This window comes from Microcaecilia unicolor, chromosome 1 (genome assembly GCF_901765095.1).
Source record: "Microcaecilia unicolor chromosome 1, aMicUni1.1, whole genome shotgun sequence".
Lineage (NCBI taxonomy): Eukaryota > Metazoa > Chordata > Amphibia > Gymnophiona > Siphonopidae > Microcaecilia > Microcaecilia unicolor.
Genome location: NC_044031.1, coordinates 683,372,562 through 683,400,259, shown reverse-complemented (window position 1 = coordinate 683,400,259; position 27,698 = coordinate 683,372,562). Strand labels below are relative to the sequence as shown.

At 47.5% G+C, this 27,698-nt stretch overlaps 1 protein-coding gene across 1 annotated transcript in view; it reads right to left on the bottom strand.

Annotated features, from left to right (window-relative positions):
* Positions 1 to 4,744: 4,744 nt before the first annotated feature.
* The window catches only part of AP3B2 (adaptor related protein complex 3 subunit beta 2), a 217,595-nt gene continuing 194,641 nt past the window's right edge, over positions 4,745 to 27,698 (bottom strand). Inside the window, exons 25-28 of the mRNA XM_030190380.1 lie at positions 21,957 to 22,054; positions 21,218 to 21,356; positions 20,206 to 20,244; positions 4,745 to 5,563 (exon numbers count right to left, since the gene is read on the bottom strand). Of these exons, the coding sequence (XP_030046240.1) occupies positions 5,413 to 5,563; positions 20,206 to 20,244; positions 21,218 to 21,356; positions 21,957 to 22,054 (427 nt within the window). The 3' untranslated portion in view covers positions 4,745 to 5,412. The remainder of the gene's footprint in view (positions 5,564 to 20,205; positions 20,245 to 21,217; positions 21,357 to 21,956; positions 22,055 to 27,698) is intronic.

Sequence of the window (27,698 nt, the reverse complement as noted above, 5' to 3'; positions counted from 1 at the left end):
AAGGTTGAGTTGGGAGTCACAGAGGGAGGGGCAGGAGACAGGGCAAAATTTTGTGGCCACTCACATTGGGCCCAGCTTCCATTTCCCATTTTGAAGGCATGGCTTTGCTACTGCAAGAAACATGAAAAGATGAACTCGAAAGAATTACTATGAGAAGAATTATTAATATAAGCACTGGCTCAATTTGTACTTGGCTTCTGAAGAGAAGCTGAACATTATGTCCTTGGCTCTAGCATGTCCACCTTTGCAGCACCACAAATCTTGCTGTCTCCTTGGTCGCCATCCCTTCCAATCCTGCCTGGCTATGTTCCTTTAACTAATCAGTATGTCACTCTCACAATCCTGGTTATAACCTGCACACATTTACTGATTCAGTAACTTATTCTGGTAACATGTTCCAATACTATGATGCCTTTTGTGTTATATAAACAAAATTATTTCTTGCTGCTCTAGGTGCTATCCACTGCCCCATTTCAAAAATCTGCAGTTCTTTTTATAGCAGAACTACCAAGTTACCCATTCCAGGAGGGATACTTTTTGGCTAGTCCTGGATTTTTGCCAACTTCATCCTGCATTATGGGATCTGCAGCACTAATTTCAATGGGTGAAATCATGGACTACAAATACTACACTACTTTGGGATGTAAGTTTAAAACCAGGATCAGCCAAAAGGTCTCCCTCTTGGAATGGGTAACTTGACAGCTCTGTTATGGTGGTGTTCAAGGATGATTAATGTTTTGTCAAAAGCAACAACTAGCAGCAAGGCAGAAAGAAGATTACCAAACAAATTACAATCTGAAGAGAGTTTTTTTTTTAAACAGAGGAAGCTTTGAAAGGTATCCTGTTTTCTAAGGAAACCCACTTATAGAACAATATAGAAAGAGAAGGCACATACTAACAATAATTACTCTTTCTTTTGCACCTGTTACTAACAAGGTGTTTGCATAAATTAAAGTATATGTGAGGCTGAACATTTCTATTTGTTCATTTTCTTTCTTAATTTGAATTAAGCAGTGGCAAGGCAACTACCAAAAAAACACTTGACACAGTATGTGTATTCACCAATCACAAAGCAGGTACTAAACAAAACATCTGTGATGCACTAACCAATGGCAAAGCAGCTTCCATATACTGTGATACTCCCGCAGACTGAGCTGCCATATGATCCTGTTTCCAGTTTTTGAACTTACATCCTAGGGCCATGGGCATGGGGGGGGGGGGGGGGGAGGGTAGGGTTACCATATGTCCAGATTTCCCCAGACATGTCCTCTTTTTGAGGACATGTCCGGGGCGTCTGGCAGGTTTTGCCTGCCCGTCTGTTTGTCTGAATTTCTGGACAAACGGGCGGGCGGGCAGGCAAGAGGCGCCATGGGTCTCCCCTCCCCTTACTTACTATCTGCCTTGGTGGTCTAGTGACCTCTTCGGGGCAGGAAAGAGCCCCCTCTTTCCTGCCCGGAGTGCTGCCTGCCCTTCCCTTGCATCCTTCTGAGTCTCGGCTTGGGATTCAAAATGGCAGCCGAGAGTTGAAGCGGCCTCGTGAGACGTCAACTCTCGGCGGCCATTTTGAATCCTGAGCTGAGACCGAGAAGGATGCAGGGCAAGGCAGTGCTCCGGGCAGGAAAGAGGGGGCTCTTTCCTGCCCTGAAGAGGTCACTAGACCACCAGGGCAGTAGATAGTAAGTAAGGAGAGGGGAGGGGAATATGTGACAAGGGGGAGGGGAGGTGATGGGAGGGGAGGTGACGGGGGGGGGGGCAGAGGAGGGGAATATGTGACCCGGGGGAGGGGAATATGTGACAGGGGCGGGGTGAGAGCGAGAAAGGGCGGGGCGAAGATCAGAAAGGACGTGGTGTGGGAGGGGCAGGGGTGTGGTGTGGGCAGGGCAGGGACGTGACATGTGTCCTCTTTTTTAGAGGACAAAATATGGTAACCCTAGGAAGGTGGTGGGGGCAATTGTTCCAGGACCAGCACTCTAGAGGTCCCATACTGCTATAGTATCTTTGCCCCATCAGTTTGGGAGAGCAAGTGGTGGGGGAGGGAGGTTGATTGCAGTGGGAGTTGTCCACCCTGCTTTCACTGCTATTTCCTGGTTAACTGATAGGCTTTGTAGTTTGTTGCCCCTGTTTCTCTCCCTCCTCCCATCGGGCTGCTTTTCATAGCAGCAACATGTCCAGGAATTTTTCACAGGGGGGGTGCATCTCCTCAACCTGTGCTCCTCCCCCTTCTGTTCCTTCAAATCATTTCCATTCTAGTCTTGCCCGGGCAGTGGCACACATAGGCTTCCTGTGCCAGGACTTTCACTCTGAACCAGTGACGTAGCTAAGGGAGGGGGGCCTGGGCCCCCACATTGGATTTGGGTCCCCCAAGGTCTGCTGGTTTGGCTGGCAAGGGTCCCCAAGTCTGCCAGCAGAAGACTTCCTCTAGTGCTGTTCGCCACCGTGCTGCCTGCCCTACTTCCCCATCCCCATCCCCATGTGCATGCTCGATTTTAGTGAAATTGAGCATGCGCAAAGCTTTGCACATGCTCAATGTCATTAATGCTGCGTCAAACTTTACTTACTTGCGCACACAGTTATGGAACGAACTGCCGCGCAACTTAAAAACGATCTACGAACTAACCAACTTCCGCAAACTACTGAAGACCCATCTCTTTAATAAGGCATACCACAAAGATCAACAAATGTGAACATACACCACTCCTCCACTTATATTCAGAATTGTCTTATAATATTTGCTAGTTATATTACTGTATAACAAAATTCAAAACTTCACTCCTATATAGTTATATTACTATCATGTTTTATCATTATCATGTTACCCAAGCTTCTTCTATAACACTAAATGTATATCTTCTAACGTATTTCCACCATTCATGATGTATTGTAAGCCACATTGAGCCTGCAAAAAGGTGGGAAAATGTGGGATACAAATGCAATAAATAAATAAATAAAACCGAGCATGGTCTCTGGGGGGGGGGAGGGGGGGAGCAGTGTAGGCAGTGAACTGCACTGGAGGAAGTCTTCTGCTGGCAGGGCTTGGGGATCCCTGCCAACCCAAGTATATGAGGTTGCAGCGGGGGAGGTGGGACATGTGCCCCCCCCCCCCCACTTTGAGTTTTGGGCCCCCTCTCCCCCAACAAAAAAAACTGAGGTCTGGCTACACGCTTGCTCTGAACTGTCCAGCTCTTCACAAACTAGGAAGTCGCACCAGAAGGGGCAGGAGTCAGGACAGTTCAGAGTAAGAGAAAGTCCCAGTGCAGGCACAGGTAGCCTATGAGTGCCACTGCTGCTGTCCAAGGGAAGACTGGAGCAGAGGTGATTTGAAGGTTGGGGGGGGGGGGGGGGAGGAGGAGGGATTGCAGAACTTTGCTGGGAAGGGAAATGAGAGAGGTCAAACAGTTTATCTTCATTCTAGATAAACTGTTTGTCAGGGGGTGCATATGCAACACTTGCACCTTGGTTTCTGGCATCCTCTACTATTGCTTTGTGCCTTGAATGAATACGCCACTGTTTCATAGTACCCTGGGATTGTGGCCAGCCACCATCAATCCTGTGTCTTGACAGTTTCTACTACTCCTGCTACAGGCTAGAAATAAAATCTGACACAAGCAGACCCTTGCTCTTTTGAGGCTGTTGGTTCTTAAAGAGACACCACCCCTTACAAAACAGATTTTAGAAACCCCATGGGCTTCCTACCACTGAAGCCGTGGAGGCTGCCAAAAGATAGGTGCAGTGGTTAAAGCACTAGCTACCAAAGTGAAGGTTGCCCTCCATCTCTTCCTCTTTATATTGGGTGGGAGGCAGTAGATCCCTGGGGGCAGATTTGGTAACCCTAGTGGTGTGCAACCTTTTTTGCTACCTTGTATGAATAATCGCTACCTCACTCTTTATGGTGATAACAGATGTTACAGGGTGCAGGGCCTGTGAGCCACTTGGTGCTCATAAGCTTCACAGTGGTCCTACGTTTTGCCTGAGTTTCTGTACTGAAGAAGTGAACAGGCCCATACTCCATGACTGCTGCTGCCCATAAGGTAGGGTCATGGTTGCTGGCTGTGTGGGTGCTTAAACCCCCTCTAATACTGAGTGAACACTTTCACTGTGTCTAGAGTAGGGTGATTTGTTTTGAGTGTAGTACCACCAATCATTACAAAACAGCCTGCCTAGATTTCTGCGAGATAGGTGGTTTGGGTGACATGTTGCTTCAGTGTGCAGCTCTGCTCAGTCCTACACGTTTTCAGCAAAGAATGCAAAGGACCTCTAAGTCTGCCTAAACTAACATACTCATGCTGTGGGTTCATTTTTTCTGTTGGCTCAATAGGTGACAAAGCAAACTGTGGGGTGAAGGGAGAGTGGAAGGATGTAGGAAGAGAAAATGCAGGCTGTGTTGGGGGATGGTAAATTAAAATGGGAAAATTAGGGGAGAATTTGAGTCAGGGCTAGCCAACTTTTATTTGAAGCTTCTACCTCACTGAGAATAATAATAATAAAAATAAGATTATTGTGAGGACTGAACTGATTGATCACAGGCAGAAGGAGGAGGAAGAAAGACAGAAAGCTCCCTATCTTCTGCCCTCACTAATTACTATTCACAGCAAGGCCAGTGTTGCCAGATGGAAAAAATTGTTCACACCCCAAACCGCACAGTCAATTTGCATATGAATGACAATAAATATCAATGAGGCCATTTGCATATGAATGACATCATTAATAAATATTAATGAGGCCATTTGCATACAAATGACACCATTAAGCCTGCCTCCACTGGCCGTGGCAAAACTGAGCCAACCCGTGGCTGACGGCCGTGGGAAAAAACCGCGACGGGGCAAGAAAAAGCCGCTCAAAATCCCGCAACCCGCATGCGGCATGAAAAAGCCGCAGCGGGTCGCGGAAAGGAGCCCAATTGGGCGGGAAACCCGCAGCTCTGGCAACACTGGAGTAAATGTTCATCCACTGGAAGGGGGTGGTAACTATCCATGCTGAGGTGGCGCTGCCTCCCAGATGCTGGCATCCTTGCAAATACATGAGTTACACTCTCTTTCTCACCAACAATCCTGCTTCTCTCTGAGGTCTGTCCTCCATTTACCCAAATGCATCTAGAGAGGCATAAAATAAAAAGACAAGTGAAAATGTTTCCCAAATCCATCCTGGGAACCTTACAGCCAGTTGGTTATGCAAAATTAATATGTGATGGAGACTTCTGGCCATGTATTTGCAAGATGCAATACATCAGGGCATGGGACCTTTACTGTCTATGAAGACGTGGGATAGTATCTGTATTACTCATAAACCTCAGCCTGCGGAATAAGAGCACAGGGATGCACACCACTGGAGATAAACGTTCTTGCATTCTTTGGAGGAGGGAATGGAGATGGTGTAGACATGAAAGATTCCAGAAATATTCCCTCTTGTCCTCTGTTACTGTGCCAAGGTCTGAATAATGTCCTTCAATAACATGGTACCAATCACCATCTTCTCAGTGTTCACAATCAGCTGTGCCATGCCACTTTCCTTTGCTGTGATGGTAACGAGAACAAGGCTGCCACTGCTCACCGTCTTTGCAGCAAACCTGCAAAATGGAAGCAAACCAAACAGCTGTTCAAAACCAGCCTCTCATAGCAGAGCTCAGCAGGTTGCAAATAACACATCTCACACAGTCAGGATACCAGCACACTTCACAACTAGAAGACTTCATAAGCACACGAGGTACAGCCATCTCTGATGTGGAAAGTTTGGTTAACTGTTAACTGTTTTGGAAGCTGATTTGAGAAGGAAAATACCTCTTAGTTAGTGGAGTCCAACAGACTCAAGCTGTGGAGAAACACAGAATCTGAAACCTGTAAGCTTGGACCAGAGGCATAGCCAGGTTTTGAAGTCAGGGGGAGCAGACTTGTGTTAAATAGGCATTGGTTGGTGTCAGCTAGACAGCAGTGCCAGTGCTGTTGCTCAGGTGCAGTGGCTGTGGTCGGCGATGATTTAACAGAGGCTGCCTCTGCTGCATCCCGCCTATGAGGAATACAGGAAGTTACATTAGGAGGCAAGATGCAGTAGAGGTCCCAGGCCAGCTGGAGCAGGCCCCTTAGATTCAAAACTATATAAAGAGGAAAGGTCCCACTGAACTTTCTTTCTGAGTTCTGAGAGAAGAGGACATTTCTCTGGTAAGTGAACACTATTTTGCTTTGTGCTTTGGGAACTTAGATTGGGGTTTAAAGGAGGAATTGTAGGTTAGTGATAGGCAAAATAAAAATATAAAAAAGCAAATTTTATCAACAAATCTCCATAGTTCCCCTTAGTTTTAAAAACTTTGTACCTCAGCATTAACAGATAGACTCTAGCAGGCACTGCAGGATCTAGTTTAGTCTTCCCGCCCACCCCTAGGGCAACTCTTCATTTATAGTCAGTTATTACAGCGCTGCGTAACCCTAGTAGCGCTTTAGAAATGTTAAGTAGTAGTAGTAGTAATTAGGGTAACAAGCAAGGAGTGCTCTTACAGAGTTTTAAATACATTTCATTACCATCTAAGAAGGAAACACTAAATAAATCATACAATATACTATATAAACTAAAAGACATTTTTATCTTAGGCTAATATCCTTAATACTGAAGCAAGTTTTAAATTATTGAAAAACTCAAAAACGTTAAGATGGAGTCAGCAGTCCAGCAGTGAGAGGGGTGCTATCCAGTCTTTTGCATTGAGTGTCACATGTATGATTATCTCCCAGTTGGTGAGATGTCATATGTGTGTGCCCGATGCAAAGAGCTCCCAGAGAACGTGTCCGATATGTCTCCAAGTGCTGCCCGGGAGGTAAGGGTTAGGACAGCTGTTGTAGCTGGTGATTCGATCATTAGGCATATAGATAGCTGGGTGGCTGGTGGACACGAGGATCGCCTGGTGACTTGCCTGCCTAGATAGCTGGGTGGCTGGTGGACATGAGGATCGCCTGGTGACTTGCCTGCCTGGTGTGAAGGTTACGGACCTCATGAGTCACCTAGATAGGATTTTAGATAGTGCTGGAGAGGAGTTGGCTGTCATGTGGGTGCCAATGTCATAGGAAAATGTGGGAGAGAGGTTCTGGAAGCCAAATTTAGACTCTTAGGTAGAAAGCTCAAATCCAGAACCTCTAGGGTACCTTTTCTGAAATGCTACCCGTTCCACGCGCAGGGCCCAAGAGACAGGCAGAGCTCCGGAGTCTCAATGCGTGGATGAGACGATGATGCAGGGAGGAGGGTTTTAGATTTCTTAGGAACTGGGTAACATTCTGGGGAAGGGGGAGCCTATTCCAAAAGGATGGACTCCACCTTAACCAGGTTGGGACCAGGCTGCTAGCATCAGCATTTAAAAAGGAGATAGAGCAGCTTTTAAACTAGAAACGGGGGGGGGGGGGGGGGGGGGGGGGGGGGGGGGGAAGGCCGACAGTCACTCAAAAGCACATGGTTCGGGATAAGGTATATTTCAAAGATATCACCAAAACAAGGAATATAGGGTATAATGATAGTGAGGGTGCAAAAGAGACCATAGTAGATCAGGTGTCCTTAAATAAAAATAAAAAACAGACAACAGATTGCAAATTAATACTGTCAAGTACTGAGCATGATGTAAACAGGAACAACAAACAGTTTGAAATGTCTATATGCGAATGCCAGGAGCCTAAGAAATAAGATGGGAGAGTTAGAATATATTGCACTAAATTAAAAATTAGATATAATAGGCATCTCTGAGACCTGTTGGAAGGAGGATAACCAGTGGGAAACTGTCATACTGGGGTACAAATTATATCGTAATGATAGGGTGGATCGAATTGGTGGAGGGGTAGCATTGTATATTAACGAGAGCCTTGAATAAAACACATTGAAAATTCTGCAGGAAACAAAACACTTCTTGGAATCACTATGGATTGAAATTCCATGTGTAAAGGGGAAAAGGATGGTGATAGGAGTGTACTACCATCCGCCTGGCCAGGATGAACAAACCGATGCAGAAATGTTAAAGGAAATTAGGGATGCAAACAAACTGGGCAACACAATAATAATGGGTGATTTCAATTACCCTGATATTGACTGGGTAAATGTAACATGAGTTTGATTCCCACTTCAGGCACAGGCAGCTCCTTGTGACTCTGGGCAAGTCACTTAACCCTTCATTTCCCCATGTAAGCCGCATTGAGCCTGCCATGAGTGGGAAAGCGCGGGGTACAAATGTAACAAAAAATAATAACATCGGGGCATGCTAGGGAGGTAAAATTTCTTGATGAAATCAAGGACTGCTTTATGGAGTAGCTGGTACAGGAGCCGACGAGAGAAGGAAAAATTCTAGACCTAGTCCTTAGTGGAGCGCATGATCTGGTGCGGGAGGTAATGGTGTTGGGGCCGCTTGATAACAATGATCTTAATATGATCGGATTTGATATTAGCTTCGAAGTATACATAGGAAATCAAATTTGTTAGCGTTTAACTTTAAAAAAGGAGACTATGATATAATGAGAAGAACAATGAAAATAAAAACTTAGAGGAGCGGCTGTGAGGGTCAAAAATTTACATCAGGCGTGGATGCTGTTCAAAAACACCATCCTGGAAGCCCAGGCCAAATATATTCCGCGTATTAAAAAAGGAGGACAGAAGACCAAACGACAGCCGGCATGGTTAAAAAGTGGTTGTTTTAATCACTATGCACTAAGCACGGGTGTTGTGGAAGCATCACAGACCGCGCACTTACTGGAAACAGCTAAGATAAGTGCCAGTATGATTATATATTTTAATTTTTTTATTTATTCCAGCAGTGAGAGTCTCATGCTGTGAGAATTGGAAGGCAAGGAGGGCTAGTGCTATGATGTGTGGCGGCTGTGGTTCTAATCCAGAAACATTTGGTTTAAAGAACACAACAGTATTACTGAGCACTGCAATTTAAAATAAAATAAAAAGTATTTTAGCTATGTAAGTTTTGATTTGATAGTCTGGTATAATTGTTGGAGATAACAACATAATTACCAACACCAGTTTATTATACTTGAAACCCTCATACTTCTACTGAAAATAATAAGAAACAGCATAAGGAATGTCAAGTCAAACGCAAAGTGCTGATAAGGAACGCTAAAAGGGACTTCGAAAAAAAAGGTTGCATTGGAGGCTAAAACACAACAGTAAAATTTTTTTTAGGTATATTAAAAGAAGCCAGCAAAAGAATCGGTTGGACCGCTAGATGACTGAGGAAAAGGGGCGATCAGGGAAGACAAAGCCGTAGCGGAGAGATTAAATGAATTCTTTACTTAGGTGTTCACCGAGAAAGATTTGGGTGCGATAATGGTGCCAGAAATGGAATTTGAAGCTGACGAATCGGAGAAACTTAATGAATTCTCTGTAAACCTGGAGGATGTAATGGGGCAGTTCTACAAACTGAAGAGTAGCAAATCTCCTGGACCAGATGGTATTCATCCCAGAATACTGATGGAATTGAAAAATGAACTTGCGGAGTTATTGTTAGTAATATGTAATTTATTCTTAAAATTGAGCATGGTACCAGAAGATTGGAGGGTGGCCAATGTAACGCCGATTTTTAAAAAAGGTTCTAGAGGAGATCTGGGAAATTATAGGCCAGTGAGTCTGACGTCAGTGCCTGGCAAAATGGTAGAGACCATTATAAAGAACAAAATTATAGAGCATATTCAAAAGCATGGAATAATGAGACAAAGTCAACATGGATTTAGTGAAGGGAAATCTTGCCTCACCAATCTACTACATTTCTTTGAAGGGGTGAACAAACGTGGATAAAGGTGAGCCAGTTGATATTGTGTATCTGGATTTTCAGAAGGTGTGACACAATACCTCATGAAAGACTCCAGAGGAAATTGGAGAGTCATGGGATAGGAGGTAGTGTTCCATTGTGGATTAAAAACTGGTTAAAAGATAGAAAACAGAGAGTAGGGTTCAATGGTCAGTATTCTCAATGGAGAAGGTTAGATAGTGGGGTTCCCCAGGGGTCTGTGCTGGGACCACTGCTTTTTAACATATTTATAAAATGACCTAGAGATGGGATTAACTAGTGAGGTAATTAAATTTGCTGATGACACAAAGTTATTCAAAGTTGTTAAATCGCAAGAGGATTGTGAAAAATTACAAGAGGACTTTACAAGACTGGGAGACTGAGCGTCTAAATGGCAGATGACGTTTAATGTGAGCAAGTGCAAAGTGATGCATGTGGGAAAGAGGAACCCGAATTATAGCTACGTCATGCAAGGTTCCACGTTAGGAGTCACAGACCAAAAAAGGGATCTAAGTGTCGTCATTGATGATACGTTGAAACCTTCTGCTTAGTGTGCTGCTGCGGTTAAGAAAGCAAATAGAATGTTAAGTATTATTAGGAAAGGAATGGAAAACAAAAATGAGGACATTATAATGCCTTTGTATCACGCCATGGTGCGACCGCACCTCGAATATTGTGTTCAATTCTGGTCACCACATCTCAAAAAAGATATAGTGGAATTAGAAAAGGTGCAGAGAAGGGCGACGAAAATGATAAAGGGGATGGGACGACTTACAGTGGGGGAAATAAGTATTTGATCCCTTGCTGATTTTGTAAGTTTGCCCACTGACAAAGACATGAGCAGCCCATAATTGAAGGGTAGGTTATTGGTAACAGTGAGAGATAGCACATCACAAATTAAATCCGGAAAATCACATTGTGGAAAGTATATGAATTTATTTGCATTCTGCAGAGGGAAATAAGTATTTAATCCCTCTGGCAAACAAGACCTAATACTTGGTGGCAAAACCCTTGTTGGCAAGCACAGCGGTCAGACGTCTTCTGTAGTTGATGATGAGGTTTGCACACACGTCAGGAGGAATTTTGGTCCACTCCTCTTTGCAGATCATCTCTAAATCATTAAGAGTTCTGGGCTGTCGCTTGGCAACTCGCATCTTCAGCTCCCTCCATAAGTTTTCAATGGGATTAAGGTCTGGTGACTGGCTAGGCCACTCCATGACCCTAATGTGCTTCTTCCTGAGCCACTCCTTTGTTGCCTTGGCTGTATGTTTTGGGTCATTGTCGTGCTGGAAGACCCAGCCACGACCCATTTTTAAGGCCCTGGCGGAGGGAAGGAGGTTGTCACTCAGAATTGTACGGTACATGGCCCCATCCATTCTCCCATTGATGCGGTGAAGTAGTCCTGTGCCCTTAGCAGAGAAACACCCCCAAAACATAACATTTCCACCTCCATGCTTGACAGTGGGGACGGTGTTCTTTGGGTCATAGGCAGCATTTCTCTTCCTCCAAACACGGCGAGTTGAGTTCATGCCAAAGAGCTCAATTTTTGTCTCATCTGACCACAGCACCTTCTCCCAATCACTCTCGGCATCATCCAGGTGTTCACTGGCAAACTTCAGACGGGCCGTCACATGTGCCTTCCGGAGCAGGGGGACCTTGCGGGCACTGCAGGATTGCAATCCGTTATGTCGTAATGTGTTACCAATGGTTTTCGTGGTGACAGTGGTCCCAGCTGCCTTGAGATCATTGACAAGTTCCCCCCTTGTAGTTGTAGGCTGATTTCTAACCTTCCTCATGATCAAGGATACCCCACGAGGTGAGATTTTGCGTGGAGCCCCAGATCTTTGTCGATTGACAGTCATTTTGTACTTCTTCCATTTTCTTACTATGGCACCAACAGTTGTCTCCTTCTCGCCCAGCGTCTTACTAATGGTTTTGCAGCCCATTCCAGCCTTGTGCAGGTGTATGATCTTGTCCCTGACATCCTTAGACAGCTCCTTGCTCTTGGCCATTTTGTAGAGGTTAGAGTCTGACTGATTCACTGAGTCTGTGGACAGGTGTCTTTCATACAGGTGACCATTGCCGACAGCTGTCTGTCATGCAGGTAACGAGTTGATTTGGAGCATCTACCTGGTCTGTAGGGGCCAGATCTCTTACTGGTTGGTGGGGGATCAAATACTTATTTCCCTCTGCAGAATGCAAATAAATTCATATACTTTCCACAATGTGATTTTCCGGATTTAATTTGTGATGTGCTATCTCTCACTGTTACCAATAACCTACCCTTCAATTATGGGCTGCTCATGTCTTTGTCAGTGGGCAAACTTACAAAATCAGCAAGGGATCAAATACTTATTTCCCCCACTGTACCTATGAGGAAAGGCTAAAGCGGCTAGGGCTCTTCAGCTTGGAGAAAAGGCGGCTGAGGGGAGATATAATAGAGGTCTATAAAATAATAAGTGGAGTGGAATGGGTAGACGTGAAGCGTCTGTTTACGCTTTCCAAAAATACTAGGACTAGGGGGCATGCGATGAAGCTACAAAGTAGTAAACATGCGTGGGATAAACATAAAGGAATCCTGTTCAGAAGAAATGGATCCTCAGGAGCTTAGCCGAGATTGGGTGGCAGAGCTGGTGGTGGGAGGCAGGGCTGGTGGTTGGGAGGCGGGGATAGTGCTGGCCAGACTTATACGGTCTGTGCCAGAGCCGGTGGTGGGAGGCGGGGATAGTGTTGGGCAGACTTATACGGTCTGTGCCAGAGCCGGTGGTGGGAGGCGGGGCTGGTGGTTGGGAGGCGGGGATAGTGCTGGGCAGAGTTGTACGGTCTGTGCCCTGAAAATGACAGTTACAAATCAAGTTAAGATATACACAAAAACTAGCACATATGAATTTGTCTTGTTGGGCAGACTGGATGGACCGTGCGGGTCTTTTTCTGCTGTCATCTACTATGTTACTATGTTAAAATGAATCAGAGAAAATTTTCTTCACTCAACGTGTAATTCAACTCTGGGATTCGTTGCCAGAAAAAGTGGTAAAGGCGGTTAGCTTACCAGAGTTTAAAAAAGGTTTGGACAGATTCCTAAAAGTCCATAGACCATTATTAAATTGGACTTGGGGAAAATATTTCTGGGATAAGCAGCATAAAATGTTTTGTACTTTTCTGGGGATCTTGCCAGGTATTTGTGACCTGGATTGGCCACTGTTGGAAACAGGATGCTGGGCTTGATGGACCTTTGGTCTGCCCCAGTATGGCAATACTTATGTACTTATGTAAGTACCATCAGATGAATATTACTCTTTAAGAGCATAACACACATTGAGGGGCATAATTGAACGAAAACGCCTATCTCCATGGGCGTTTATCTCCGAGAACGGGTCCGTGAAGGGGTGGACCGAACCGTATTTTGGGAAAAAATAGACGCCCATGTTTTATTCAACAATGTGTGAGCTGGGCGTTTTTGTTTTTCAGCGATAATGGAAAATGAAAGCGCCCAGCTCAAAAACGAATAAATCCAAGACATTTATTCGTGGGAGGGGCCAGGATTCGTAGTGCACTGGTCCCCCTCACATGCCAGGACATCAACCGGGCACCCTAGGGGGCACTTTTACAAAACCAAAAAAACAGGTAAAAGAGCTCCCAGGTGCATAGCACCCTTCCCTTGTGTGTTGAGCCCCCCAAATCCCCCTCAAAACCCACTGCCCACAAGTCTACACCATTACTATAGCCCTAAGGGGTGAAGGGGGGCACCTACATGTGGGTACAGTGGGTTTGGGGGGCTTGGATGACTAATAAGCATTAAGCAGCACAATTGTAACAGGTAGGGGGGATGGGCCTGGGTCCACCTGCCTGAAGTCCACTGCACCCCCTAACAACTCCTCCAGTGACCGGCATACTGCTGCCAGGGAGCTGGGTATGACATTTGAGGGTGAAAATAAAAAGTTGTGAAACATCATTTTTTTGTGGTGGGAGGGGGTTAGTGACCACTGGGGGAGTCAGGGGAGGTCATCCCCGATTCCCTCCAGTGGTCATCTGGTCATTTAGGGCACTTTTTGGGGCCTTATTCGTGAAAAAACAGGGTCCAGGAAAAGTGTCCTAAATTCTAGCTAAAAACGCATACTTTTTTCCCATTATCGGTGAAATGCGCCCATCTTTGTTCGGCAGATAACCACGCCCCAGTTCCGCCTTCGCCACACCTCTGACACGCCCCCATCAACTTTGTCCGCATCCGCGACGGAGTGCAGTTGAAAACGTCCAAAAATCGGCTTTCGATTATACCGCTTTATTCGTTTTTGTGAGATAAACGTCCATCTCCCGATTTAGGTCGGAACTTGGGCGTTTTTCTCGTTCGATTATAAGCAGGATTATCATGCAATGTGCAAGTTACTAAATCAGCCCCTTAGACTGTAAACTCTCTAGAGAGAGGAAATAATGAAGATAGTTACCTGTGGCAGGTATTCTATGAGGACAGCAGGCTTTATATTCTCACAAGTGGGTGACGCCGACTCTCAAGATGCACTCCACTGCACGTGCGCGATTGCCTTCCCACCCGCCGCAAGAACGCGATCGCCTCAGTTTAGTACAATAAGAAAAAATAAAGTAAAAATAACAAAGGATACAACTCCAAGGGGAGGTGGGAGGGACTGTCTGTCTGACTGAGTACAATTTGGTGTTACAACCGATATCTGAAAGACTTTCGAGCGTACCAGATTGCCTGGAGCTCCAGGAGATTGATCCGAAGATTTGTTTCCTGGGAGGACCAAACTCCTTGAGTGTGAAGCCCATCTACAAGAGCTCCACATCCCAGGAGAGATGCATCCGTCATCAGCACTTTTTATGGAGGAATTTGGAAGTCCCAGATTCAAAATGGATCGAATGGTCTACCACTGAAGAGAGCATACAAACTCTGGGTATGCACTGCCAGAGAATACAGTAAAAGCAGTTCGCTTAGTGGAGTTTAAAAAAAGGTTTGGATATCTTCCTAAAAGAAAAGTCCATAAGTCATTATTAAGATGAACTTGAGAAAATCCACTGCTTATTCCTAGGATAAGCAGCATAAAATGTATTGTACTCTTTTGGGATCTTGCCAGGTACTTGTAACCTGAATTGGCCACTGTTGGAAACAGGATACTGGGCTTGATGGACCTTCGGTCTGTCCCAGTATGGCAACGCTTATTTTCTAATGTATCAAGCCCCAAACTCCCTGTGGGTTGATACCACTGAGAAGCCAGGGTCCATTGAGTAGATCTCTCATGTGAAGGCATGCCATGGGTGTAACATACACTGTAAAGTCCATGTGGCCCACAATCTCAACATTTACCAAGCTGTGACCTGCTGAGGATCACGAATCTTGGATGCGAGTGAGACAAGATTGTCTGCTCTCGTCTCCAGGAGTTAGGCTCAAACCGTCTGTGTGTCGAGCAGGGCTCCTATGAACTCCAGTCACTGGAAAGGGTAGAGATGGGACTTGGGGTAGTTTAAAACAAACTCTAGTAGCTCGAGCACCCGAATAGTCATCCTCATGGACTCCTGAGCACCCTCCTCCGAAGTGCTCTTCACCAGCCAATCGTCAAGATACAGGAACACATAGATTCCCAGTCTGTGTAACGCGAAGCCAAAAGGCAACAACACGCAGTACTGAAATTAATGTGTCCCCAGTCGAAATCAAAGATACTTCCAATGGGCTGAAAGTATCGGGCTGTGAGTATATGCATCCTTTAAATCCAGAGAGCATAGCCAATCATTTTTCTGAGTCATTGGAGAAGGGTACCCAGGGAAACCATCCTGAACTTTTCTCGGACTAGGAATTTGTTCAGAGCCCTTAGGTCTAGCTTAGGTCTAGGATGGGATGCATCCCCCCTGTTTTCTTCTGAACAAGTACCTGGAATAGAAACCCTGCCCTTCCTTCTCTGATGGGTTTGACCACATGGGCCTTCAGAAGGGTGGAAAGTTCCTTTGCAAGTACCTGCCTGTACTGAGAGCTGAATGAATGAGCTATTGGTAGGAAATTTATAGGTCTGAGATGCCAACTGAGGGCGTATCCATGATGGACTATTTGAAGAACCCACCGGTCGGAGTTTATAAGAGGCCACCTTTGGTGAAAAAATTTTAGCCTCCCCCCCCCCCCCCCCACCAGCAAGTTGTCTGGCAAGGACACTTTTATTGCAACTATGCTCTGCTGGAGCCAGTCAAAAGCTCATCCCTTGCTTTGCCTGGGGAGCAGGGGCCTTGGGCGCACACTGTTGATGTGAACGAGTGTGCTGGGATAATTTAAAACATGGCAAAATTACAAAAAAATTAAAGGACGGAGGTTCCAACAACAGGAACACAATAAATTAAGAAAGAAAAAAAATAGCCGAAAGGCACAAAAACAGCTCTCTAGGACCGAGCGATGTGAGGAGACAGTAAAAAAATACGCATTCTCACTGTGGAAAAAGGAGACCACATTCTCGTGGTGGGCGGGAAGGCACTTGCACATGCATGGTGGAGCACATCTCGCACTCCACAAAGCTCTGATTTAGCTTTGGTAAATTCCAAATCGGGCGACGTGGGTCGGCGTCAGCCACTTATGAGAATTATAAGCCTGCTTGTCCTCGGAGAAACCTAAAATACCTACTACACCTGATGTAATTTGCCTTGGGCTATCAATGAAAAGGTGTGAGCTAAACCCCCCCAAAATAAAGAAAGAATTAAATAGGAGGGAAAAAAGTGGAAGTGGGGGAAGATATGAGGTAAAGAAAACAGAAAAGTATGGAAGAAGGAATTCAGGATATTGGGAGAGGAGGGGCTTCCTTGACAGAGAGCCAAAATTAGTAATTTCAATATCACCTCAAGTACTTACTATAGAGGGTCTATGGTGGGTTTTGCCACTATGCAACCCAATTATATTTCAATGGGACAAACCCATTTATCCCTGCCTGAGCTAACTGAAATATGCATTTTGCAGCATGGAAAAAAAATTCAGCTGCCTGAATCTTTTCTTTTTTGGGAGCTTATGTGGCTCTGCTTTTCTCCAGAATTAAATTACATTCTGACTCTAGTGAATGGGGCTCTCTGGTTTGATATAGAATTTTTCACATTAAGGTGACTATCCTGCGGATAAGACCTGGATTTGCCACTACCAGGGCACTGGGCTCAAAAGACGTACTCTTCCCCATCCCAGTGGAACTTGCGCCCAAGAATCTGAGTAGCAATGTTCCACTGGGCCTGCTCCTTTTAAGGTATCAGAGGCCTGTGGGCCAACAATATCTGAAGCACTTGAAAACAGAATGGCAATCGATCTACCCCACCACCTGGGGAAGATATAATGAGATGCCGCTGTGCAGGCTGAGCACTGCTTGTGTGAATGTGCCAGCAGAAGAGGAGACACCTCTTTCACTGTGGGGTGTATTCAGAAGAAAACACTTCCTTAAGATGTCTTGCATCTTTGGAACCCTACTGGTCGCCCAGCAGCTATACAGTGAACTGGTAGTTAGGGGTCCTGGATCCTCCTCTGTTGATGCCTATTGGCTAGCAGAAGAACACATTTGTACCTGGCTCTGGAGGCAAGGTTGCCAGGTGGGCAGTTTTACCGCCCAAGTGGGCGGGTTTTCGCCAGCAGCGGCGGGAAAATTTCGCTGGCCGCGGGATGCGGTTTTTTGGGCGGTTTTCCTGTCGCCACTGTGCGAGTTCGGCGGTTTTTTCTGGGGCTTCTATTGGTCCAATTCGGTCCAATAGAAGCTTTTCCGGGGCTTCTATTGGTCCAAATTGGACCAAAAGAAGCCTTTCAGGGGCGGGGTTGACGTCAGGGATGACGTAGTGGGCGGGGCTAGTGATGTGGGAGGCGGGGTTCGGTGACGAGGAAGACGGGGATTGGCTACGGGTGGTTTTTGGGCGGGTTTACGGCTGTTTCGGGCTGGGAAAATTTTTTCCCAGCTGGCAACCCTGTCTGGAGGAAGTGTTGTCTGTTTCTCTGCCAAAGGGATAGTGATGCAATGGTTGGGTTAGGTGGGAGAGGGAAGAATTATGAGGAACCTCTCCCCCTTACTCAGGCAGCAGTGTAATTTATTTATGACATTTATAACCCACTTAAAACAAAGCGGGGATACATGCAAAACACACACTCAAAAAAACATTAAAAGTACACATTACAGTAATAAACAGTACAAAACAATACTGTAATTAACTTTAAAAACCTGGTCACTATAAATGTGCTAAACTGCAGATGCAGATATCAGGCAACAATCGAATATATTCTGGCAAGTGGTTCCATCCCTCATAGCCAGCAAACAGGAAAGCATATATCTAGTTGGGGCAGATTCTGACTGAGCTGGACACCCAAAGGTGAAAACTGTGAGGCAGTTTAACCCCCCAAAAGCAGTGGCGTAGCTATGGGGGGCCTGGGCCCCCACCAAATTGGTTCTGGGGTCCCCAACCCCCGCCAGCTAAAGTGTTTGTCTCAGTGCATTTTGCTAGCGAAAAAGGTGCCGGTACTCAAATGCTGGGCTACCCATAAGGGGTGGGGTGATTACTGGGGGACCCACCCCACAATAGCCAAGCCCCCTGCAACCAGTCACAGAATCTATGACAAGGCAGAATTGGTGTGTAGCCTGAGCTCTTTCATTAAAACTTGGGGACCATGGGTCAATTTTAGTAGACAATGGAAAAGGTGCCGGTACTCAGTACCCCCAAGTACCCCCTCAAAAAAAGCCCTGGTTTTTGTCTTGTGCTGGTCTCACATTGCCTGGCACCCTGTCCTGTTTTCAGTTGCTGTGCACGCTCGTTTTAATGAAGCAGTGTCTGGAGGGCGGCGGTAGTGGCTGTGGGGAGGGGGGGCGGAAGTGGCAACGGGAGGGCAGCTGCAGGGAGGTGGGCCAAAATGTGCCCCCCTCCCGTCGAGCTCTTACTACACCCATGCCCAAAAATACTGAGGGACTAAGGATTTATTGTACCCTAAAAATTGAGCCATATGAAGAAATACCAAGATACCTTGTTCAATGAACAACAGCTAAAACTAACTTTCCAGAAAGAAATTATTTCAGTGCATCAACTGTTAGAAACTCAAAACAAACTGAAACATTTTGCGAACAGAATTTGTTAATGCAGGCACAGAAACTTTCCTTCTTTGGGTCTTAGTGTTTACCAGTGTGCCCATCTTGGAAGTACTGAACAAATTTGCAAGGCCTGAACAGTAGAGAAGCTATTGTCCAAATTTTGGAAACTCATGGAAATAAGTATTTTAAACCAGAACTGCCTAAGCCTGTATCCAAGCACCCCTGATGTCTGGCACTATATTCAGGAATCCGTGCCCCAAACCAATTTTTCTGAGTGGAGGACTAGCCTAGTGGTTAGTGCAGTGGACTTGATCCTGGGCAAATGGGTTTGATTCCCACTGCAGATCCTTGTGATGCTGGGCAAGTCAGGTAACCCTCCATTGCCCCAGGTACAAATAAGTACCTGTATATACTATGTAAACCACTTTGAATGTAGTTGCAAAAACCACATAAATGCAGTATATCAAGTCCCATTCCCTTTGGTGCCACTATAAAGGCCTTATCAACAAACAGGAATTAAATTTTAACTGAAATATAGCAGGGCTATATTTCTGGGGGAAGGGGAATGTATTTGTTTTCAGACTTCAGAACAGGGACAGGGTTGCCAGGTGGAAAAAGTTTTCCCCACCCAAACAAGCCCAAAACCAGTCCAAAACCCGCCCAAAGTCAAACCCCGCCCCTGACACCCCCACCCCCGCCGTCATCAACCTTGCCCCCGCCGTCATCGACCCTGCCTCTTCCGTCACCGGCCCCGCCTCCCCCGTCATCGGCTCAGCCCAGAACGTCACTAACCCCGCCCAAAACGTCACTAACCCCGCCCAAAACGTCACTAACCCCGCCCCCGCGGCCCGAAAAACCACTAAAAAAACCGCCGAAAGACCCCAAAACAAACCCAAAAAACCGCAACCCGCCGCGGGCAAAAATTGCCCGCGGCGTGTCGCGGAAAACCGCCCAATTGGGCGGGAAAACCGCCCACCTGCCAACACTGAACAGGGAGTGTCCTGCTCCAGCCCCTCCCTTCTAGGCAAGCTGCAGGGAAGAGGAGGGGAGGGAGTGAGCCTGGAGCACAAAACAATCATTCTGCTCTCTAATCTAGCTCTTCTGCTCATGTTGCTCCTGCCCCTTCCCCCTTCACAGTTCCACTTCCTATTTGTCTAAAATTAAGCCCTGGCAGTCAGAGTAGAGAAGGTGGTCACCTCAAGAAGAAAGGACAGAAAGAGTCAGGCAGGGAGAGTCCTGCACCATGCAGAAAGAGTCAGGCAGGGAGATTCCTGCCATGCAGTTTAAGAGACCTAACAAAACTAAATAATTCATAACATTTCTTTTTTTAACATTACACTCTTCAAAAGCAGAATGCATACATTCAATATTTTGATGTATGGTCCACAATAATAAGAAAAACAAATTCACACTGCAATAAGTTACCTCAAACCATCTGGAGATGTAGTCAAAATGTGCGGATCCCTGTGTAATGTGGAATGAAAAAAATGGAGAAGCCATGAATAAGGATGAAAGGGCATCAGAGGGCTCTAATGGGTCCAAAGTGAGCATAGATCCAGTCACATGTGTGTGTGTGGTGGTGGTGGGGGGAGGTAAGGGCATAATGTACAAATTTATACAGCACACAAATTCTGGGCTTTTTAAATTCAATCCAGTTTTCCTTATTGAATGGAAAAGTCGTGATGAAATGGGGGAAGAAGTGGTGATAGTGTTAAAGACAAGACTGTAGTGAGCTATAATTATGCCTCCCCCCCCCCCCCCCCACCACTGCTGGGAGCAACTTTTGCACCCCTCCATATTTGCATCCTGTGTGGCTGCACTGTTTGCATAGTCCTTGGTATGGTTGGAGATTTGGCTATTTTTTTTGGGGGGGGGGGAGGGGGGGAAGAGGAGAAGCATAGGTAATCTTTAACAAATTCCATTCCCCTGACAGACACACAGAGAAAGATATCATGACCCAATGTCAGGCAGAACTTGAGGTCATGGAGTCTCTCAATCCAGTTGTATTGTTTAAATCACAGTTGATTATTAATCAAGCAGTCTCTCCCTCTTTCTCTCTTTCCACTTACAATGACTCTTTAAATAATACTATTATCCTTCAAAAATATATATCAATACAGGCAGTGTTAGGTTTCATCATTTTCATTTTACCACAATAAATGATAAAAGCACTATATGATGAAATAAGTTCCACATTCACCTTGATCTCACATCTGATGACAAAATTAGAACCCCCCCAAAACATTTAACTATAAATGTCAGAAAAAAGCTGCAATCATAATCCCACCCTTCAAGATCAATGAGTGATTTAAACTGAAAGCTAAACCAAAATGAGCAAATGGGAACTGAAGATTTGTACATGTTAGGGCAGCTCCTGCTCCACCCATGTTTTGGAAAGTGAAGGAACACAATCCTGCCTGTGCCCTAGTTTCCTCACCTGTACTCACTGTCACCTCCACAGGGGACGCGGCTCAAGTTTGCTGTGGAGGTCACCCGCTGGACGATGGCATGATCACTGAGGCACTTGAATGGCAGAGTCAGCTTTTCCATGATCTCATTCATTCCTGTCAGTTTTCCTGTAAAAGGTAGCACAAGAACCGGGGATGGCACCAATCTCTGCACTGGGCTGCAATGCAGAAGATATCAGTTGCTCATTTTTCCTCACGTTTACCATCTTTTTCTGGACAGCAAGCCCTCCAGTTCGCCTAATTTCTAGGATCAGATCCAGGTGCCACTCTGAGCAGGGGGGGTCCCCTAGCATGATCATCACGGGTCACACCCAGTTGGATTTTCAGGAAGTCCACCATGAATATGCAAGAGGTCTATCTACATACAACAGAGACAGTGCAGGAAAACAGATCTAATGGATATTCATTGTCAATATCATGAAACCAGACTGGTTTGTGGATGTCAAGGACTGGATTTGGGGACCCCAGCTATAGAAAATTCACATTATTTCACACTCCTTTCCAACTCCATGTGTAATATTTTCCTTGTTTACCACCCTTATCTAACACCTGGTACTCTATTTTATCTGTTAGCTGCACTGAAGGAGGGCTATTATCAGCTGGCCAATTTACATGAATCAGGTTCTATTTATTTGCGCAATTGGCTTTTTTTAAGTTGTCCTCAAAACTGGGAAATAAGATATCCATTTTACACTCCTCAGCACTCACCCTGCTCTTTCTTGAACTCATTTTCACTCATGAAAATCGGTGCCATAAGTTCTCCAACTGGTGGCTGAATGGACACATAGAACTGTCGAGTATGGGTGCTGGAAGAGGACAAAATAATACAGTTAGCTTAGCAGGGTTTAAAAAAGGTTTGGATACTTTCCTAAAAGAAAAGTCTATAAGCCATTAAGATGAACGTGGGGAAATCCCCTGCTTATTTCTAGGATAAGCAGCATAAAGTCTGTTTTTACTATTCTGGGATCTTGCCAGGTACTTGTGACCTTGATCGGCCACTGTTGGGGAACAGGATACTGGACTTGATGGACCTTTGGTCTATCCCAATATGGCAACGCTTATGTTATTATTTATTTGTTACATTTGTACCCCACATTTTCCCACCTTATTTGCAGGCTCAATGTGGCTTACATAGCGCCGTGGGGGCGAAAGTCTCCTCCGGTGAAGAAACAAATATAGAGTGATGTTATTTTAAATGAAATAGATATGTACAGACACATTAGGGAAACATAGAGAGGGAAGTTATATAAAGCGAATGCTACATACCTGTAGAAGGTATTCTCCGAGGACAGCAGGCTGATTGTTCTCACTGATGGGTGACGTCCACGGCAGCCCCTCCAATCGGAAACTTCTCTAGCAAAGTCCTTTGCTAGTCCTCGCGCGCACCGCGCATGCGCGGCCGTCTTCCCGCCCGAAACCGGCTCGAGCCGGCCAGTCCAGTATGTAGCAAGACAATACACTTCAAGGGAAGACACAACTCCAAAGGGGAGGCGGGCGGGTTTGTGAGAACAATCAGCCTGCTGTCCTCGGAGAATACCTTCTACAGGTATGTAGCATTCGCTTTCTCCGAGGACAAGCAGGCTGCTTGTTCTCACTGATGGGGTATCCCTAGCCCCCAGGCTCACTCAAAACAACAACCATGGTCAATTGGGCCTCGCAACGGCGAGGACATAACTGAGATTGACCTAAAAAATTTACCAACTAACTGAGAGTGCAGCCTGGAACAGAACAAACAGGGCCCTCGGGGGGTGGAGTTGGATCCTAAAGCCCAAACAGGTTCTGAAGAACTGACTGCCCGAACCGACTGTCGCGTCGGGTATCCTGCTGCAGGCAGTAATGAGATGTGAATGTGTGGACAGATGACCACGTCGCAGCTTTGCAAATTTCTTCAATGGAGGCTGACTTCAAGTGGGCTACCGACGCAGCCATGGCTCTAACATTATGAGCCATGACATGACCCTCAAGAGCCAGCCCCGCCTGGGCGTAAGTGAAGGAAATGCAATCTGCTAGCAAATTGGATATGGTGCGTTTCCCTACAGCCACTCCCCTCCTATTGGGATCAAAAGAAACAAACAATTGGGCGGACTGTCTGTGGGGCTGTGTCCGCTCCAGGTAGAAGGCCAATGCTCTCTTGCAGTCCAATGTGTGCAGCTGACGTTCAGCAGGGCAGGAATGAGGACGGGGAAAGAATGTTGGCAAGACAATTGACTGGTTCAGATGGAACTCCGACACGACCTTTGGCAAGAACTTAGGGTGAGTGCGGAGGACTACTCTGTTATGATGAAATTTGGTGTAAGGGGCCTGGGCTACCAGGGCCTGAAGCTCACTGACTCTACGAGCTGAAGTAACTGCCACCAAGAAAATGACCTTCCAGGTCAAGTACTTCAGATGGCAGGAATTCAGTGGCTCAAAAGGAGGTTTCATCAGCTGGGTGAGAACGACATTGAGATCCCATGACACTGTAGGAGGCTTGACAGGGGGCTTTGACAAAAGCAAACCTCTCATGAAGCGAACAACTAAAGGCTGTCCTGAGATCGGCTTACCTTCCACATGGTAATGGTATGCACTGATTGCGCTAAGGTGAACTCTTACAGAGTTGGTCTTAAGACCAGACTCAGACAAGTGCAGAAGGTATTCAAGCAGGGTCTGTGTAGGACAAGAGCGAGGAGCTAGGGCCTTGCTGTCACACCAGACGGCAAACCTCCTCCACAGAAAGAAGTAACTCCTCTTAGTGGAATCTTTCCTGGAAGCAAGCAAGACGCGGGAGACACCCTCTGACAGACCCAAAGAGGCAAAGTCTACGCTCTCAACATCCAGGCCGTGAGAGCCAGGGACCGGAGGCTGGGATGCAGAAGAGCCCCTTCGTCCTGCGTGGTGAGGGTTGGAAAACACTCCAATCTCCACGGTTCTTCGGAGGATAACTCCAGAAGAAGAGGGAACCAGATCTGACGCGGCCAAAAAGGAGCAATCAGAATCATGGTGCCTCGGTCTTGCTTGAGTTTCAACAAAGTCTTCCCCACCAGAGGAATGGGAGGATAAGCATACAGCAGGCCCTCCCCCCAATCCAGGAGGAAGGCATCCGATGCCAGTCTGCCGGGGGCCTGCAGCCTGGAACAGAACTGAGGGACTTTGTGGTTCACTCGAGATGCGAAGAGATCCACCAAGGGGGTGCCCCAAGCTTGGAAGATCTGGCGCACCACTCTGGAGTTGAGCGACCACTCGTGAGGTTGCATAATCCGGCTCAGTCTGTCGGCCAGACTGTTGTTTACGCCTGCCAGATATGTGGCTTGGAGCACCATGCCGAGACGGCGAGCCCAGAGCCACATGCTGACGGCTTCCTGACACAGGGGGCGAGATCCGGTGCCCCCCTGCTTGTTGATATAGTACATGGCAACCTGGTTGTCTGTCTGAATTTGGATAATTTGGTGGGACAGCCGATCTCTGAAAGCCTTCAGAGCGTTCCAGATCGCTCGCAACTCCAGGAGATTGATCTGTAGACCGCGTTCCTGGAGGGACCAGCTTCCTTGGGTGTGAAGCCCATCGACATGAGCTCCCCATCCCAGGAGAGACGCATCCGTTGTCAGCACTTTTTGTGGCTGAGGAATTTGGAAAGGACGTCCCAGAGTCAAATTGGACCAGATTGTCCACCAATACAGGGATTCGAGAAAACTCGTGGACAGGTGGATCACGTCTTCTAGACCCCCAGCAGCCTGATACCACTGGGAGGCTAGGGTCCATTGAGCAGATCTCATGTGAAGGCGGGCCATGGGAGTCACATGAACTGTGGAGGCCATGTGGCCCAGCAACCTCAACATCTGCCGAGCTGTGATCTGCTGGGACGCTCGCACCCGCGAGACGAGGGACAACAAGTTGTTGGCCCTCGTCTCTGGGAGATAGGCGCGAGCCGTCCGAGAATCCAGCAGAGCTCCTATGAATTCGAGTTTCTGCACTGGGAGAAGATGGGACTTTGGATAATTTATCGCAAACCCCAGTAGCTCCAGGAGGCGAATAGTCATCTGCATGGACTGCAGGGCTCCTGCCTCGGATGTGTTCTTCACCAGCCAATCGTCGAGATATGGGAACACATGCACCCCCAGCCTGCGAAGTGCCGCTGCTACTACAGCTAGGCACTTTGTGAACACCCTGGGCGCAGAGGCGAGCCCAAAGGGTAGCACACAGTACTGGAAGTGGCGTGTGCCCAACTGAAATCGCAGATACTGTCTGTGAGCTGGCAGTATCGGGATGTGTGTGTAGGCATCCTTTAAGTCCAGAGAGCATAGCCAATCGTTTTGCTGAATCATGGGGAGAAGGGTGCCCAGGGAAAGCATCCTGAACTTTTCTTTTACGAGATATTTGTTCAGGGCCCTTAGGTCTAGGATGGGACGCATCCCCCCTGTTTTCTTTTCCACAAGGAAGTACCTGGAATAGAATCCCAGCCCTTCTTGCCCGGATGGCACGGGCTCGACCGCATTGGCGCTGAGAAGGGCGGAGAGTTCCTCTGCAAGTACCTGCTTGTGCTGGAAGCTGTAGGATTGAGCTCCCGGTGGACAATTTGGAGGTTTTGAGGCCAAATTGAGGGTGTATCCTTGCCGGACTATTTGCAGAACCCACTGATCGGAGGTTATGAGAGGCCACCTTTGGTGAAAAGCTTTCAACCTCCCCCCGACCGGCAGGTCGCCCGGCACTGACACTTGGATGTCGGCTATGCTCTGCTGGAGCCAGTCAAAAGCTCGCCCCTTGCTTTTGCTGGGGAGCCGCGGGGCCCTGCTGAGGCGCACGCTGCTGACAAGAGCGAGCGCGCTGGGGCTTAGCCTGGGCCGCAGGCTGTCGAGAAGGAGGATTGTACCTACGCTTACCAGAAGCATAGGGAACAGTCTTCCTTCCCCCAAAAAATCTTCTACCTGTAGAAGTAGATGCTGAAGGCTGCCGGCGGGAGAACTTGTCGAATGCGGTGTCCCGCTGGTGGAGAGACTCTACCACCTGCTCGACTTTCTCTCCAAAAATGTTGTCCGCACGGCAAGGCGAGTCCGCAATCCGCTGCTGGAGTCTATTCTCCAGGTCGGCGGCACGCAGCCATGAGAGCCTGCGCATCACCACACCTTGAGCAGCGGCCCTGGACGCAACATCAAAGGTGTCATACACCCCTCTGGCCAGGAATTTTCTGCACGCCTTCAGCTGCCTGACCACCTCCTGAAAAGGCTTGGCCTGCTCGGGGGGGAGAGCATCAACCAAGCCCGCCAATTGCCGCACATTGTTCCGCATGTGTATGCTCGTGTAGAGCTGGTAAGACTGGATTTTGGCCACGAGCATAGAGGAATGGTAGGCCTTCCTCCCAAAGGAGTCTAAGGTTCTAGAGTCTTTGCCCGGGGGCGCCGAAGCATGCTCTCTAGAACTCTTAGCCTTCTTTAGGGCCAGATCCACAACTCCAGAATCATGAGGCAACTGGGTGCGCATCAGATCTGGGTCCCCATGGATCCGGTACTGGGACTCGATCTTCTTGGGGATGTGGGGATTAGTTAGAGGTTTTGTCCAGTTCGCAAGCAATGTCTTTTTGAGGACATGGTGCAAGGGAACAGTGGACGCTTCCTTAGGTGGAGAAGGATAGTCCAGGAACTCAAACATTTCAGCCCTGGGCTCGTCCTCCACAACCACCGGGAAGGGGATGGCCGTAGACATCTCCCGGACAAAGGAAGCGAAAGACAGACTCTCAGGAGGAGAAAGCTGTCTTTCAGGAGAGGGAGTGGGATCAGAAGGAAGACCCTCAGACTCCTCGTCAGAGAAATATCTGGGGTCTTCCTCTTCCTCCCACGAGGCCTCACCCTCGGTGTCAGACACAAGTTCACGAACCTGTGTCTGCAACCTCGCCCGGCTCGACTCGGTGGAGCCACGTCCACGATGGGGGCGTCGAGAGGTAGACTCCCTCGCCCGCATCGGCGAAGCTCCCTCCGCCGACGTAGTCGGGGAGCCCTCCTGGGAGGTGGCCGCAGTCGGCACCGCACGCGGTACCGACGTCGGGGACCTCACCCCGGGCGATGGGCCAGCCGGCGCCACGCTCGACGGTACCGGAGGCGCAAGCACCGCCGGTACCGGAGGGGTAGGGTGCAACAGCTCTCCCAGAATCTCTGGGAGAACGGCCCGGAGGCTCTCGTTCAGAGCGGCTGCAGAGAAAGGCAAAGAGGTCGATGCAGGCGTCGACGTCAGAACCTGTTCCGGGCGAGGAGGCTGTTCCGGGCTGTCCAGAGTGGAGCGCATCGACACCTCCTGAACAGAGGGTGAGCGGTCCTCTCGGTGCCGATGCCTGCTGGGTGCCGACTCCCTCGGCGACCCAGAGCTCTCGGTGCCGACGCGGGGAGGCGACCGGTGTCGATGCTTCTTCGATTTCTTCCGAAGCATGTCACCGGAGCTCCCCGGCACCGACGAGGAGGACGTAGAATCCAGCCGTCGCTTCCT